Genomic DNA, 17285 nt, shown 5'->3' with positions numbered 1-17285 from the left:
ATATTAACCAAATCTAAACTTGCGTGTCATCTTTATCCTATCATCCACAAAACAATTCAACGCCATCACTATAGCCCTTAAAATAATATTACTTCTAAATTTGTACATTTCTTCTTCATTTCTTCCACCTCTGCTGCTAGTTCTATTTTTCTTTTGGGTTTCAGAAACCTAATCTTATCGCAGCACTCCACCATGACAGTTTTCTCTTCCACAAAGCAAGGTTTGTTCACAATTTGAAGCTTTGGTTGAACTCATTAATGATCAATTTTTGATGTAACTGCATCTTAATTGGCTTTTTTTCGATTTGATCAATTTATTCTGATGAATGGTTTAATTTCAATGATTTGCAGATGATCGTGACCATCCAAGGACCTCTTATTTTAATTCACCACCGTTGGATATCTCTGTTGCGTTCCCACAAGCAACTCCAGCTTCCATTTTCCCTCCTTGTAGTAAGAATTGATAAATTCATTTTTTTAGCTTTTGTGATTTTTAGTATTGTTAAAGGCATGACTATTTTTTCGTGGTCACTTTCACGTTGTCCCACTACTGACGTAACTTTTTTACTATGTACTTATCATAGCAAGTCGCGTTAACAGTTGTGAAAAATTATTTATTGCTTGTGATTTCTGTCATTGGTGAAGATAATTCATGCATTTAGAACTTTGTGCATAGGGGAACAAATTTTTATATGTATATATGTTTGATAAGGTGCATTTTGAACCAAGTGGAGAGAAAATGGAAGATGGATTTGATATTTTCTCCTGTTTGGTAGAGTAGAAAAGTGGGATGGGAAATTTACCCAAAAAAAAGTGGGATGGGAAGAAAAAAGTGAGGGATGATTAATTTATATCCCGGACCGCTATTTTTAATCTTTTGAAATGGGAAGAAAATGGGAGAGAAATGTCTTATATAGGTAATTTGAGATTCTTATCTTTCTAGTTTAATTAAAAACAATTCAATACAAGGATATAATTAGAATTTAAGACAAGATGCTTTGTTTTCACTTCACTTTTCTATCCCTTTTACCAATCGAAGTTAAGTGTCTTTTGCTAGTTTATCGTTCTAAATGTGCCACAGGCTTCACCAACAATCTCTTGGTCCTGTCTGTTCTAATGTAGATTGTTGCGATTTCTCTTCCTTTTTTCAAATAAGAGATTGTTCGGAAATTTATATCTCAACTATTTCTATTCACATTTCGTAGTTGTCAAAGTCATCATCTTATATTTTGCCTTCTCTTTCATTGTTCTGTTCATCATTTCCCCAATTATAAGATTTGGTGCATATGATAGTTTATTTCCTATAACTGGTAACATGTGTTTTTTATTTCCTATAACTGGTAACATGTGTTTTGTACTTCTAGTGTTTCCCCTGTAGTTGCCTTGGCATGCTGCACTATATGAGAATAACCAAAATTTTCTTTGGTGGGTCACTTTCTTATCTTTGTCTCATGGTATATAAAACTTACAGCGTCAGACTATTATCAACTTGATGATCTATTGAGTCCTGAGGAGCAGACTGTGAGGAAGAACGTAAGAGAGTGTATGGAAAAAGAAATAGCCCCAATAATGACAGAGGTATATTTTTATCACATTACTCTTATCATTATTTTTATTTTCAGAAGATGGAAACTATAGTTTGTGAATACAATGGTAAAATTCTGGAATGGTATTTAGTCATTGGAAAAGTGATGCTTTGTCTTTGAAGACGATAGATGTTCAAATGCAAATAAATAGTTATACTTTTTTTTCTTTCCAGTATTGGGAGAAGGCCAAGTTTCCCTTTCATGTTATTCCAAAACTTGGTGCCTTGCGTATTGCTGGTGCCACAATCAAGGTATATGCATTTTTTTTCCTTTCCCTTTTGAGCTGTTAGATGTGGTGAATGGGATGTTTAGCTAGTTCTGATTCTCAGGGTTATGGGTGTCCTGGTCACTCCATTACTGGAAGTGCTGTTGCTACAGCAGAAGTTGCTAGAGTTGATGCAAGCTGCTCTACTTTCATACTGGTGCATTCATCTCTGGCAATGCTCACTATTGGTGAGATCTCCATATTACCTTTCAATTGTCTTGACCTGATAAGAGTAGTGGAAGGGTTTTATTTATATTAAATTTTTAATTAATAAAAACGAGATGCTGTTAATAAATCTTAATATTACTTGTCTGGACTGCCAATAGCATTGTGTGGATCGGAGGCACAGAAGCAAAAATATCTACCTTCTTTGGCAGAGTTAAAAACTGTAGCGTGTTGGGTAAGAAGCCCTTGGCATTGTATTACCATATGGGATTCCGAAAACATGTTTAATATGAGTTTCTGTCAAACTTTAGTTACTGAAATATGTTGTTTCCACATCTTAAGGCTTTGACCGAGCCTGAATATGGAAGTGACGCTAGTGCATTGAAAACGATAGCAACAAAGGTTCTTGCACTCAACTTCTTTTCTATTTATTTATCTACAGCAAATAACACCAGTTTTCATACATACATTCATATCTGGAACTTTATGTTTTTGCTGTTGTATTGGGATGATCAGGTGGAAGGAGGTTGGATACTTGAGGGCCAAAAGCGCTGGATTGGAAACAGTACCTTTGCAGATTTGTTGGTTATTTTTGCGAGGAACACCACAACAAATCAGATAAATGGGTAGGTGATCTGCTCTATGATATCCAGGATGCTTTACCCGAGCATTGACATGCTGGAAATTTATGGGCTGGAAACCTATTCAAACATATGTGTGGGTCCTTAAAAGAGCCTAATTGGTCTCTATGTTGTATAGTGCTCCTTTCCTCTTTCTTTTGTTCTACTTACAAACATATCTTCTTCTTTTTTCCCTGTGAAACTTGTCATGTGTTGTATAGTGCTACTTTCCTCTTGACATTGTTCTCTATTGTTCGTAGAGACAAAAACACTTATGTACAAATTTATATGCTTGTTCCTTCTAGTTTGTTGGTAAACATGCACTTATGCCCTGGCCCTCTATTGAGGTTTTGGATGGCTGTCATGTTGGACATGGTATATCCATGCCTGTGGATTTTCTGTTATTTATCATCCTTCTTTACTACCCATGTCAGACCTATTATAACATCCATTCTTCTTTTCAAAAATTCTCCCTTGATAACTAGATGAACATCAAATTAACATTCACAAAGCAGTTTATGTGATATCTAAACATAATTTGCACCAAGTGATTCCTCAATATATACTCATTAGAGCGTAAGGATCAATCCTTTCATCTGAGAAAAGTAGAGACCAACAACCCACAAAAGTTAGTATTGGAGACCCTATATGAAAGTAAAAATTAGATTAAAGTACACTTTTGTTTTCATTTTGGCCCTTGACATTTTAAAATTTTCATTTTAGCTCTTCATTTTTGATTCCCTTTTCATATTGTCATTCTGTCTATTTCTGTTAGTAATATGACTGTCCATAATATGTTTTTCTGTACAACAATATAATTCTTACATTCCACAGGATTTTAGACTTTAGAGTTAGTATTTCATGAAATAGTTAGATATGAAGGGAATTTAATGAGTTAATGGTTAGATTAGTAACGAAAATGGACTGCATACTCAATATGTAAACCAAATCAAACATGAAGGGCCAAAATTAATATTTTGAAACATAAAGGGCCAAAATGAAAACAACCCCAAACTTTAAGGGCCAAAGCAAACCTTGAAACCTTCATCAATTGCCTGTCATTGCTCAATTAGATGATCTTTTGTAGGATTCCCTGTATTGCTGGCGGATTGTCATTCTAAACTTTTACATTTAAGTGGTACAACTTTACTGGCTTTTGTTTGAAAAGGCAGATAGTTGGTTTTCTGTATTGGCATCCTCTTCATGTGTGATATTTCTGCTTTCTGTTTCAGATTTATAGTAAAGAAGGATGCACCTGGATTAACAGTAAAAAAAATAGAAAATAAAATTGGCCTACGGATTGTTCAAAATGGAGATATTCTCTTGAAGAAAGTTTTTATTCCTGACGAGGACAGGATACCTGGCGTTGATTCTTTTCAGGATACAAACAAGGTATGGGTGTGATGAGTTGTCTTAAATGTTGCTTGTCCTTCATCATTTGTATACTTCCTGCTGTGTATGGTTTTTTTTTTTTTTTTGGGCTGACCATCATCTATAAGTGGGCAGAATGGCGTCTTCGGTTGTGATAATACATCATTTATTGTGCAAATAAAACCCAATGAGTATCATATATCGTGTATCATCTACTTTGGTCAGATTTTATCTTTTTTACATGTCAGTATTGGAAACATGGTAATATTATACTTATAAAAAAAGAAAAAAAATGGTAATATTATAGAGGTAGTACCCAATACACAAAGCTCCCACTTTTGCCTGGTTTTGGAGAGGTGATTGGTAGGTAGCCTTACCCCTAATATCATATCAACACAAAATGATTGCTTTTAATATCTTTTTATTGTGTGAACAACTTTGTTAGTCCTTGTGCAGAGTAATCTAATGAAAAAATCAATACCTTATTCCTTTGAAAACAACACATAGTATGTGCTATATACAGAACTTCAACTTTAGTCTTGTAGGTTCTGCAATAGTTTGGTTTTTTTCTTTTCAACCAGATGAGAGAGAGAGAGAGAGAGAGAGAGAGAGAGAGAGAGAGAGAGAGAGAATTTGAACACCTTGGGTTTCAAGCCATTAGACTTGAGTGCACCAAAACAGAATGCTAGCCACCATTGTGCAAACATGCCACTTTTATGTGTTCTTCTGACCTCATTGCATTACTAACGTGTTCATTGCTCACCATCTGGAATGTCGGGGCATCAACTTCAACCAGATCAATCAGTAGTAGTTCATTCAACCATACACACATGAAATTGCAGAGTCCCAGCAAGAGAGAGCAATCAAAATGTGTTTGTTGGGTCCATAAAGCATATATTCCTTCAAATATATGATGCTGCCGATGGTAGTCTTTTGTAGAAACACCTGCAGTGCTTTTGTGCATGAATTTTCTGCATATACTTTGCTGGTTTTCAATTTCTTTTTCCGTGTAGTTCCATGATTTATAGTATTCATGTGTGTTCCTGTTTTTTCATGTTGCTTATATGCAATTGCTGCCTCAAAACAGATTCTTGCAGTTTCACGTGTTATGGTTGCCTGGCAACCAATTGGCATATCAATGGGCATCTATGATATGTGTCACAGGTACCAGAGTAAATTCTGTTCTTCTGCACTGTGCTATTTCATTTTAAGCTTTTGGAAGTGATGTGATTATATTTCCAATTGATTTAAAGATATCTGAAGGAGAGGAAACAGTTTGGAGCACCACTAGCAGCTTTCCAAATCAATCAACTGAAACTTGTTCAGATGCTCGGTAATGTTCAAGCAATGATTCTTGTTGGTTGGCGACTTTGCAAGTTGTATGAGAACGGTAAAATGACTCCAGGTCAAGCAAGCTTGGGAAAGGTATAATTAGAAATCTTTAAATTTGTGATAGGTGCTGTAAGTTCCTTGTGCTGACATTTTTTTCCCCATAATTCTTCAGTCATGGATCACCTTGAAGGCAAGAGAAACTGCTGCAATTGGGCGGGAGTTACTTGGTGGTAATGGAATATTGGCTGATTTTCTAGTTGCAAAGGTATTAATGCTGTAATTTTATTAGAAAAAGTTTGAATTAACAATTGCAAAGGATTGGTTTGTGAAGGGTCTAAATTAGAATGTGATTTTATGAGACATAATCCAAGTGAGAGATCGCTTGAATTACAATTATTAATTGAACTTGCTAGCTATCAGATGCCCAATCCAATAGACAGAACCTTTGCTTATTTACATGACTAGATAGATAAATGGAATCTTATAGGATTAAGATTTTAGACATGCAATTGACGGGCTGACAAAAAATTCTAGGGACACACGCTTTGCCACAACTTACACATGTTAAGTGGTGATTGGATTACTTTTCACCTCATGTGTAAGGGATGTAATTCAATCACAAGTTGACAAATGTGCAAGTTGTGACAAAAGTTGTGGCAAAGTTTGCAGTCAGAAGAATTGGGACTGTTTCTTTTGAGAAAATTGAGCTGCAGTAACCCACCCCCAAACAATTATTTACCTATTTTTCCTTTTTCAATTTTGGGAGTTTCATTTCAGGCATTCTGCGATTTGGAGCCGATCTACACGTATGAAGGCACCTATGACATCAACAGCTTGGTAACAGGTAGGGAAGTCACTGGCATTGCTAGCTTCAAGCCAGCTGTATCGAGCCGAAGAAGCCGCCTCTAGAAATGTATACTTTCTTCCTCAACCCTCTGGTTGGAAACTTATTATCCCTTCTCTTATTGTGTTAGCTGTGCTGCTTGAGGCAATGTTTCCAATGAGAGAAAGTCTTGATGCCCGTAATAATTGAATAACTTATACAAATGGTGTATAGAATATGTTGATGGAAATGAAATAAAATGCAAAATTTTCTTTTAGCTTTCTTAAATCTACTGGAGTAATAGTAGACATGACTAGACAACTAAAGTTATATATATCAGTCTCAATGACCCATACCAGGATTAAGGGCGCTCCCATAATCAAGGGTTCAATTTACCTCTTGAAGTTGCTCAGGTCAGTGGTCCCTTTTTTGAGGTCACCGTATTATAATCAAGGGTCCCTTTTTCTAGATCCACTCAACCCTAAGGGATTGGTTTATTGGCTTTCCGGCCTCGTGTGATCTATGAGGTTCTGGATTTAAGTTTCCTAGCTGAGGCTTTGAGAGTGGTCCAAGGGATTCTTTATTCCTAGTAATTAATCAGTGTAAGAATAATATATTGAGGCATTACTCAGGTACTCAAAGAGTTCTGGACACCTATGTTTAGAAAAAGAACCGAAAAAGTAATGTTCTAGATCCATGCTTGTGGACCCATAAAATTGATCATCACGAAGGCTATCAGATAAGCATCGGCAATTCGATGAAGTTGTGTGTACTAATTAATTTTTTGACAGCATCTTTAACTACAAGCATAATTTGGTAGAACAGAACTTGTCCTCTGATGTCTTAGGTTTAGCTGCTGCTGTTTCTTGGAAGTATAGGTACCTACTGTCACATTTTAGGATAAGCTTCGTTCCTTACTTGTATTTAGATTCTAAATTAAATTCAGTCATGCGGTATTAAAATTTGGAAATTGTAATACAAAAAGAAGTGCATTGACCAATAAACTAATAAGTCATATGGTTGTAATGCATAACTAATAAGCCGCATTAGTTCTCATAAAAAGAAAATTAAGCCACATTAGTTATGCTTAAAAAAACAATATTTAGCAACTCTGTCTTTATTTCGGATGTCATTTTATAAACTGATGGGAGGATGCTAAAAATTCTTGTAACTCACTTATCCAAAAAAAAAAAAAAAAAGATGTTAAAAAGTCTTGTAAGTCAGAATGTTACATAGTCTCTTTCATGAGGAGCGAAATCTTCTCCCATTTATTGTAACAATCGAATTATATTTAAAAAATAAAAGAAAAGATGGTCACAAAACTCAAAACTATTTTTAGTGAAACATTTCAATGTCTATTTTTTTCTCGTCCTTTATAATTTTTGTTTTTTACTAAAAGTTTTTACTTATTTTGTGTGTTATTCTTATATTTAAATTAGAAAATTATTATTTCATGTTCCGCATACACAATAATGTCTACACTTTCATATTTGGTATTCACATTTTTGAAGAATACTCCGTATACACAATGTCTGCACAAGGTATTCACATTTTTCAAAAATACTCTATATACAGAATGTCCTGCACTTTCAGATAAGGTATTCAAAGAGAAGTTATTCACATTTTTCAAGAATATTCACGCTTAACACATGATGTGAATGGAGAGTGTGGAAAAGAGGGTAAGACAACCAAACTACCAAAGCCCAATTTGGTATCTACAAAAGAAAAGAAATTTGGACTTAAAATGTAGAAACCTACACACACCAACTCACAAATCTGCAGCCTCATGCCAATGCAGATTATCTTCCTTATCTGCCATTAAATTAATACAGTTGCATGGTAGAAAATAACACATACTGTCTTTCCAAATCCCAAATAACATTGATCCTAGAGTCTTATATGATCTAAGCTTCATTGTCTTCTTCTTCTTTTCTTTTTATCTATTTCTTTATCCATAGTGGATAAAGCATATGGTTGTCTTAGATGATAGATCACCGTTGATTGACAAAAATGCAGCCCCAACCAGACCACCATAGATCATAGAACTCTACTGTCAACATTTATCAATAATATCAAATACTACACACCTCATACTTTTACCAATTACAACTCGTCACGTTACAACTTGCCACGTGGCAAGTTGAACACAAAGTTATGTCAAATTATGTGTCCCTAGCATTGCTGAATTTAAAACCTACCATTCATCCTCACTTGATAGTTGATTCCTGTCTTTCATCTTCTTGTCTCTGCAATCCCCAGCTCCTGATCCTTAGCTGAAGCTGAGCCGCCCCAGCCAAAAACCTCACCTTCTGAGCTGGCCTTAGTATCTCCACCACCTTCATTGCTGTCCTCATCCTCAACGAATCAGCATTCGCCACCACACTCTCCAATGCCACTCTCAACGTAGCCGTAGCCGTTTCCTCTTCACTCGCTTCACCGCCCACTAACCTCCCGCTACGTCTCGCGGCCTCCAACATTGTTGGACCCGCCACACTTTCATGAACCTTCGCTAGCTCATCGTTAAGTGCACGTTCCTCCAACTTGGTCTCCTCCAACAACCTATTCATTCTCTGTGTTTGGTCTTCGGACATGTCAAGCACCGAGTTGGTGACAATTCTGAAGACTATTCCGGGCTTAAACCCAGCTATCCAGAGGAAGGTTCGCTCGAACGAGGTTAGCCACGTGGGAGAGAAAGCAAGGAAGACATCCCTTTGAGCTATTCTTGACTTGGCTTCGTAGTATTCTTGGTAATGGGCGAGCATACGTGAACATAGTTCTTTGATGTCCTCGTCTTGCATGTCATGGCAGTGTTGCTGAGCTGAGAGAAGCTCATCAAGGTAGTGTTCTTGGCGGACCATCCAGCCTTCCAGGAAGGTTTTGAATGAATCAGCATTATTGGTTTGTGTACCTGTGGTTGATCTATCAGGCATAGCTAGTGAAAGAAAGAGTGAGTGAGTGATATTGTGAAAGACAAGCAGCAATGCAATGTTTATATATATATATATATATATATTTGAGTTGGTTATGAGAATGTGAGGGAAAGAGATTTTTTTTTTCTTACCAAGGAAGTATTGTGTGGAATACTTCGAGAGCAAGGTTGATGCTTGATTTTTAATGGGGTTGGAGGAATGGACAGAGAGAGAGAGAGAGAGAGAGATTGTGAGGAAGAAAAAAAAAACTCCTCGAGAGTAGAGACGTGTGGCAGGTCAGTTTAGCAAAGCCATGATAAGAGGATTTTAAATTTGGAGTCGGTGGTGAAGAATGCAAAGAGAGGATGAACGGTGTTTCACATGCAGTTTCTAAGACCACCGACTGAGAGAGAGAGAGAGATATCTCATATCTGAGAGAGTTTTAAGGAGACTCGGTGCGATTTGTCTCCAAGTGGAAAAGACATCGTGAAGATAAAATAAAGAGAAAGCAAGATTTTTATGGGATACAAATGAGAATTCTGGAAATGGCCATTAAAGGAAAGGAGTGAAGGAATGTGGTGTGTGTGTTTCTAAGAAGGCAAGGCTAAAGTACTTATTTGGGTTTGGCTGCTGATCACTCCTAGTCAATTGGCTGACTGGGTGACACGTATTAACATTGCCCAAATGGAGATAGACAAGGAAGCCATGTCATCACTTCTACTTTAACTTACCAATAGGAGAGAGAGAGGGACTTTAGAAAGTTTGGTAGGATTCTGGGCTATGAATGGTGAGTGAAGGGGCTAAAATTGTAAGTCAAGTCAAATAAGGTTGGCCCAATTAGGAGAAGTGAGAGTATGAGTCGGTTGAGGGACATGCGTCTCCAATGGATTTGAGCTAAGAGTGGCAGCAGCGCTTTTAATGGAGACTCTGTGGAAAAATGGTCTCTGCCTGCAAATGCAAATGGTCTACTAGTGGTTTACATGTCAATGGCCGTTGGTCACCAAGGTGATGACCTTAGAATGAGAAGGGGAATGATGGAGAAGGAATATCATGTATATGATGTATTGTTGCGATATATTACATGTCTATTAGTCAAGAAGGCGTCGTGCATTTTCATATATGTACCATTTTTTCTCATAATATATGGGTTCCACGTTATTATTATTAACAATTTGAAAATAACCATTATTTTATGCATCCAATTTCGTATGTATCTTTTCTCTCATAAGGTGATGGCATAGCTCATACATTTTAATAGTCAAATTACATATATTACATGGAACCTACACATTTTAAGATGCCAAGTGCATACATCGAGTCATAATATATATTTTTTATGATAGGTAGATAATGGGGTAACAGGTGGGGTTCGAATCACAAATATAAGACAATATAAAAAATATAATTAATGTTGAGCCATCACTTGTGACACCTATTATTACTATTAACAAGTTAATAAACCATAATAGTGGCCAACTTTGTGTTTGGATGTACTATTATTTTCTTAAAAGTTTATAACTTGAAAGTTGATAAATTTTTTTTTTAAAAAAAAATCTATATATATACAAGTAAGTGTTAAAAAATTATATACAAAACAAATTAAAATACTTAAAAAGTTGATATATATATAAAATAAAAAAATCTATTGGCAACAGGAAGTAGGTTTGATTGAACTTGGTGGGTGGCGGTTATGGAAATTGAAAAGAGTCCTTACATACAGGATACAGCTGTAAAATATGGCTATACTCGATTGGGAAAGCAGGATGGTGGAACAGGTATTCGGTGCAGAAATGTTGGCAAGTGTTGATGATGTATTAGATTTTTGGTGGGCAATACGATGCATGTCTCTTTTTTCACGTGGTTGATAAGACTTAAGAGTTATTCTAGATCAGACAAGGCCACCGTGCCACTTATAGCAGTCATCAGCTTCTTCAAAAAAAAATCCCTATTTTATGTGCTTTGCTGTTGCGTAACTTTTGTTGCTACTCTTTGGCTTGTACCAACAAAACAAAAATCAAAATTTTCACTTGATAAAAAATATATAATCGGTTGTCCAAGTTTTGTAGCTTCACAAAGAGGTAAGAGGTTGTGTTATGTTTTAATTAGTTTAACTGATAAAATTTTTAATTGTTAAATAAAGAATTTTAAGTTCAATTCTCTTTTACTCAAAAATAGATTGATATCTTAGTTATCATTAGAAACAAATATTATAAGTCAAAATTCTCTTAAAAAAAAATTAGCACACTGTGATATATCTAACAAAAATCAAGTTAGTTGGGAGATAACTACTGAATTAATGCATGGGTCAAGACAAACTCAAATAACGTATATACACTAACTGAAAATAATAATTATATAAAATGTAAGCGTTCACATGTGTGAATATTAATTTTCTAATACTGAAAAAAAAAAATTTGTTGAATAATATTAAAAGAGTTTTGACCCATAAATATATGATACTTGTGAGAATAGTATTGGGATTAGATCCAGTATGGAATTGAGTTTAAGCCTAACAAGTCCAAACAATGAATTTATAGAGTGTGGGTGAAAGAACTAGTTTTACTCTAAAAGATGGACCATAGAAGTTGCTGAATTAAGATTGTTAAGAACAAGTAAAGTAAGAAAATCTGTCATCGGCACAGCCTGAGAAACTTATCTTATAATATCTTGATGATGAACACAGTTACCAGAATCCACAATGTTATTGCCTAGATTTTATAATTTTTTCCCGATCCCCCTTTTTGGTCACCTTCTCGTGCTATATATTACAATCTTGGTGTTATCCCTACCATACATGTGTAGGTTGGATTCTAGGAGCTCTTTCTTGTCCCATCCAACACCTCCCAAAACCATCAAATAGTAGCTGTAAGGTTGCTTGGTCATTATTTAGGTATCACCTCCACATTAATACGGTCAGAGAGATAGTTGGAAGGCATTTAATGTGGGGGTAGCAGCTTTTGAAGATATTTGTTGCCTTCCTTTACTTACTCCTTGTCTAACGTCTAACTTCTAGTTGTGATGTAACTTTGAAGAAGGTTTAGGGTGATATGACACTCTTACTAACCTTGGATCCTTGTTCCCGAGATGACTTTTCTCCTCGGACGTGTGTTGGACTTATCTCGTACTATCTTTATTTTTCTTTTTATACCATTCGCATTATAACCTCATTTGGCCATTCTCGGATTAGTTAATGTCCTCAGATTGGGGCATAGGCCCGATTTGTACAGCCTTAACAGTACCTCCTGATTAACTAGCCCCCACAATACTATATATAAAAATTATCAAACTTTGATATTATATATGCAAACTCCAACATTTTTTAAGAAACTTATAATCATTATTGAGTGTACAAAGCTGTATAGTTTGTTATACAAGTGTAAAAAATATAATAAAATAAAGAACTTAGCAACTTTCATCAAAGCTATGTTCAGTGACAATATTTTATATAATAAATTTCATCCATTATTATTTTCATGTGGATGCTTTTGTCAAATTCATAATGTTACAATTGAAGTCACAATGAGTTGTTTATTATTATTATTATTTCTTAATAAACTCTTGAGAATAGAATTTTTATTTTTATTTTTTAAAAAAAGTGCATATAGCATTCTTATAATTTAGTTGATCAATACTTTTGTTTTTGGGGTGAGAAAACTCTTATTTTTTTGGGCACAACCTTTAAAAAAATTATAAAATATGCATATACAATTAAAAATAAATAAAAATTGAGGGGATGTTCATCGCTCAGCCATTAATAAGGGGGTTATCTCTATTTTTAAGTGAATTTTCTTATTTTGAATCTTATCGGTATATTTGTTCTTATCAAAAAGAAAAATAGTTGTGATTTGTAATGCATCTTTTTTTCTAAATAGATAAATATGCATAATGCCAAAAATCTTGTAATTAAATTTGTACTTTTTAGTGTTTTCAACGAAAAAATTCAAAAGTTTAATTGTTTAAATTCCTCCCTTCCAACTATTGAATTATCATTTTTAAAAAATAATCATTTAAATGTTCATTGATTGCACAAACAAATTCAAGAAAATTATGTACAGCCTGACTACTTTTTTTTTTTCAAAAGAATGAAAAATAATAATAGAGTCAGAATTGAACAGCCTTAATTTACTTATGCTTCATTAAATAATAATAATTTAATGCAGCTTGACAGAAATGCATTCTTAAATAATAATAATAAAAATAATATTTTTTTTTTGAAATGAAATACTAATAATTTAAGAGTTAATTAGCTTTTAATATTGCTCACTATATCATGTTTTATTTTGTTTTGTTTTGTTTTGGATGAACGACTGTATCATGTTGCTCAGATGAACTAAAAAATATCATGTTGCTCAACTAGTCAAATCAACACTTGGATTTTGTTGTCTACAATTATGTATAGAAAAATGACAATTGCTAATCACTCAGGACATCATAGATAAAAAAAATTAAAATTAAAATATGATCACTCATAGAACAGAAGCTAAGATTTCAAATCCAGTCTTATGAAAAAACAACATGCAAAATGCCAAATAGGAAATGGGAAATAATCCTAGGAGAACCTCGTACAGTACCCTTCAAACTAGAACACAAATTAAGAATTTTTTTTTTTGGGGGGATAATGAGTAAAAATAGTAAACAGATCAATCCAAGAGTTCAAGGTCGGGGGTTTAAACTAATAGGAAGATTGAGAAAAAGAATAAAAACATGAGCCAATAAAACTAAATTAAACTGGACAAACCAACAATAAAATATAATTATAATCAAAGGGGGACAATGCCCTTGCATACCTTAAGCCTATCAAACCTACTGCAGCAGTCAAATCAGCGAAAGAATGGAATCAATAATAACTAATAAGCATCTCTCAGAACAGCAAGAATTTTGTTCTTATTTATACTGAAATACAATGAAATGATTTGAGAGTTTAGGCAACAAGAAAAGGGAAAGTCACCCAATAACGTTCATCTTTTATTTCTTGAAACCATACATCTTCCATTCATAGAACATATCTGTTAGGATATATATACCCATCTGTGTCTTTCTCCTGCAGCATGCAATCGTAGCAGTGATAGGCATCAGAGATCCCCACCCCGCCACATACCCCCAGCTCTTAAATCCTAGTATGAATTGAAAATTCTAGCAAATAAGAAAGTAGTTCATTGGTGGAATCGTGAATGGCACATTATCTCAATCTTCGTAAGATCGTCCAAAACTGGTTTCAAGGCAATTATAAAGAGGAAACTGCTAATTTCTCCAACCTTATATCCTTGTAATAGGATTCACCTAAATTGTTTCAAATAGATGCATCATTATAGCTATGATTCAATGATGCTATGATTGGTTGTATCATAATCCAATTAGTTAGAAGCTTCTCCGTCCATGTCTTTCACACACACCAAGATTAATAATGTTTCCCTCTTCCATTCAAACTAGTAATAATGTTATAGGAAAAAATAGATTAACAATGTTTCCTCCCATTCAAACTAATGATGTTATTGGAAAAAAATGGTTCAATTTTCTTCAATACCCCTAACTTGTTATCATAAAATTTACCAATTCACATAACAAACGCTTAAACAAACCAAGTACATAGCATAACTCCAACATAATAATATCTAGAGGAAAACTCAAAGTATGCATAACAAGATAAGTTTAATATTACAAGTTTCAACATAGAACACTCCCAGCATCATAATGCAAATCAAATAAGCAAGCAAAAGGCATAATCTGGTTTAACTATATATGACAATATTCCATAACACATGATAAAGCACCCTGGTAACTTCATGCAATCCACTCGCTTGCTCCAATTGTAGTGATCACCACACAACTAACCAAATCTCAAAAACAATACCAAGCTCAATATACCAGTAGAATCTAAGCAAAAGTTATTAACACGTAAGACTGATATGTGCACAGGAAAGAACAGAGAATCCTAAATTAATAGATATGAGGAAAGTGAGAGTAATGTAATTGAAGTGGAAATCATTAGAGAAGGAGATGGACCTTTTCTTTTGGCCTCAAACAATAGCTCTTTAAAAGGGTTTACAATGATTACAGAATAAAAAGGGCTTACTAGAAAAGTGTCCGTTTCTTCCTTCTTTGAGTCAACTACAGAGCATAGTACATTGCTAACAAATTCTGGAACCAAAATTTCCAAACTAGATTTCTCTGCAAGCCCAGCCATCCCATTATGCCTCATCCCCAAAGAAAGAAATCGTTACTCCATCTTATATTTATTGAATTTATTTACAGTAACGATCAGCCTTCTTCTTGACACGGTCATCAAGAGCATCTTCGATAGACTTGGTTTTGGCCTTTGGATCGTAACTGAACTTCTTGGCCTCAACTGGGAAGAGCTGCTCATACTTCATGCGCTTGGCTGCATCGATCGTGTATTCTACTCCTCCTGTTTGTCCAGATTCATCGCCACCTGTAGCATCATCGCCCTGAATCCCCGCCTCCACGTCTAAAATAGGTTCATCATTTGTGGGGTTCTTATCCTTGTTCTTCTTTTTCTTTTGCTTCTTCTTATCGATGGATTTGCTGCGAGTGGCGAGACTTCCCCCTTTGAAGGTCAATCTCCCTCCTTTCGCTTTCTCATATGGATCCGACATTTTAAAACTGCACCACAACACAATGCATCAAACTCTTCAACTTTCAGTACCACACCACACCACACCACAAAGAGGGTTGAACTTTATTCATCAAAAATAAACAACGAATCAAAAGCTTCAATTTTCAGTAGCCATATCATATTCAAGCAAACAAAAATTTCCTTAAATCTACCTCCCAAAAAAAAGACCAAACTACAATTTTGGTCCTGCACATTTGTCACGGTTTCAATTTTATCTTATAATTTGACATGACACAGACACAACACAAGTCCAAAAAATGACCAAATTTCGGTCTTGTATTCCGCCCTGTACACCTGAACACTAGACAGCCTTTGCCCTAACTTTCAAAATCGCTCAATTTTATACTCAAAATTGACACAAATAAATAGCTGATGGATAAAATTGCCACAATAAAACGTATAGGGACGAAATTGGAAACTACCCCCTTGTAAAAGGATTTCATCAAGGTCACACTAATGTATCTGAAAATGAAACGGTGAAGTTCAATTATGATTATGCTTAGGTCAATAACAACACAAAACAACCCAATTTCAGTTTGGTAGCGTAAATTTATTGGGAAATTAAAAAAAAAAAAAAAAAAAACTAAAATTGAAACAAATCCCTAAAACCTAATCCATGTTCAGTAGCTGAGAAAAATTGTACACGAAAGGATAAAAAAAATACAGGAATAATAAAAAGGGAAAAATAAATATTGAGCCCAAAATTTTGTAAATCCCTAAAAGGTATAAATAGAAGATTGAATGAAAGAGTGAGGAAAATTGAACTCCGGTCGAAACATAGAGAGACCGATCGAATAGAGAGAGAGAAAGAGAGAGAGAGAGAGAGAGATTACCTGACAACCGTCGCAGTGAGAGAGTCTGAGTTAAGACTGAGAAACGTGAGCGATGGGCGCAGAGAGAATGAGAGAATTTTTTTTTAATATATCCCAGTACAGTTTATTCGGTCCATTTAGGACCAGTGCAGTATATTTGGTCCATTTGGTCTGATGAGTCTTTTGGAGCATGGTTTTTGTCTTGTTGAGATTACAGATTTTGACTAAATCACAAAAAGCAATTTAATTAAAATCAAATTTTCTTTTCCTTAAGGTAATGCAATGCATGAGGTCTCGAAAATTAATAGAGTCTACAAGAATTATTTTACAAAAGTTGAACGATGATCAGTAAAAAAAAAAAAACCGATAAATTTAGAAAAAAAATAACAAAATTAATCAAGTACTAAAATATTTATAACGGCAAATCTCTCTATAATCCTTTTATAGAGAGATTTAAAAAAAAAAAAACTCTCTATAATCCTTTTAAAAAGAAAAAAAAAGTGAAATTTATAATTAATATTTTAAAATATACTTTAATTAAAATTTTAAATAATGAGTTTTAATTACAAAATGGAGTATAATTTTTAAAACTTACCCTAAAGCAAATAATAGATTAGTACACAACAATTTTAATAGTAATTTAACAAAATTTGGTTAATTAGATGTTTGGGTGAAATATGTACTTTCCTTTCAATTTTGAGGTAGAATGTTATTTTCTCAAATCTTAATGGAGAAGGATGTAATTAGGCAGTCTTAAAAAGCCTAAAAA

General features: G+C 34.4%; 3 protein-coding genes across 3 annotated transcripts; 1 reads left to right on the top strand and 2 right to left on the bottom strand.

Annotated features, from left to right (window-relative positions):
- LOC115953806 (acyl-coenzyme A oxidase 4, peroxisomal) lies at positions 1–6449 on the top strand. Its single transcript, XM_031071605.1, has 13 exons — positions 1–220; positions 351–452; positions 1471–1577; positions 1759–1836; positions 1915–2038; positions 2177–2250; positions 2358–2417; positions 2532–2641; positions 3868–4027; positions 5094–5170; positions 5260–5431; positions 5511–5603; positions 6116–6449. The coding sequence occupies exons 1-13, from the start codon at positions 193–195 to the stop codon at positions 6245–6247; spliced, it is 1317 nt and encodes a 438-aa protein (XP_030927465.1). The 5' UTR covers positions 1–192; the 3' UTR covers positions 6248–6449.
- Positions 6450–7750: 1301 nt separating this feature from the next.
- On the bottom strand, positions 7751–9296 carry LOC115954060 (protein DOG1-like 4). The gene is made up of 2 exons (XM_031071915.1): positions 9223–9296; positions 7751–9093 (listed from the first exon to the last, which is right to left on the bottom strand). The coding sequence occupies exon 2, from the start codon at positions 9089–9091 to the stop codon at positions 8369–8371; it is 723 nt and encodes a 240-aa protein (XP_030927775.1). The 5' UTR covers positions 9092–9093; positions 9223–9296; the 3' UTR covers positions 7751–8368.
- A 5694-nt stretch (positions 9297–14990) lies between these two features.
- Positions 14991–16646, bottom strand: LOC115953304. Its single transcript, XM_031070907.1, has 2 exons — positions 16538–16646; positions 14991–15691 (listed from the first exon to the last, which is right to left on the bottom strand). Exon 2 carries the CDS (start codon positions 15682–15684, stop codon positions 15313–15315), a length of 372 nt encoding a protein of 123 aa, XP_030926767.1. The 5' UTR covers positions 15685–15691; positions 16538–16646; the 3' UTR covers positions 14991–15312.
- Between the last annotated feature and the right edge of the window lie 639 nt (positions 16647–17285).

Source organism: Quercus lobata, chromosome 7, assembly GCF_001633185.2.
Source record: "Quercus lobata isolate SW786 chromosome 7, ValleyOak3.0 Primary Assembly, whole genome shotgun sequence".
Taxonomy (NCBI): domain Eukaryota; kingdom Viridiplantae; phylum Streptophyta; class Magnoliopsida; order Fagales; family Fagaceae; genus Quercus; species Quercus lobata.
The sequence above is the reverse complement of the archived record's forward strand: the minus strand, read 5'-3'. Positions and strand labels throughout refer to the sequence as shown.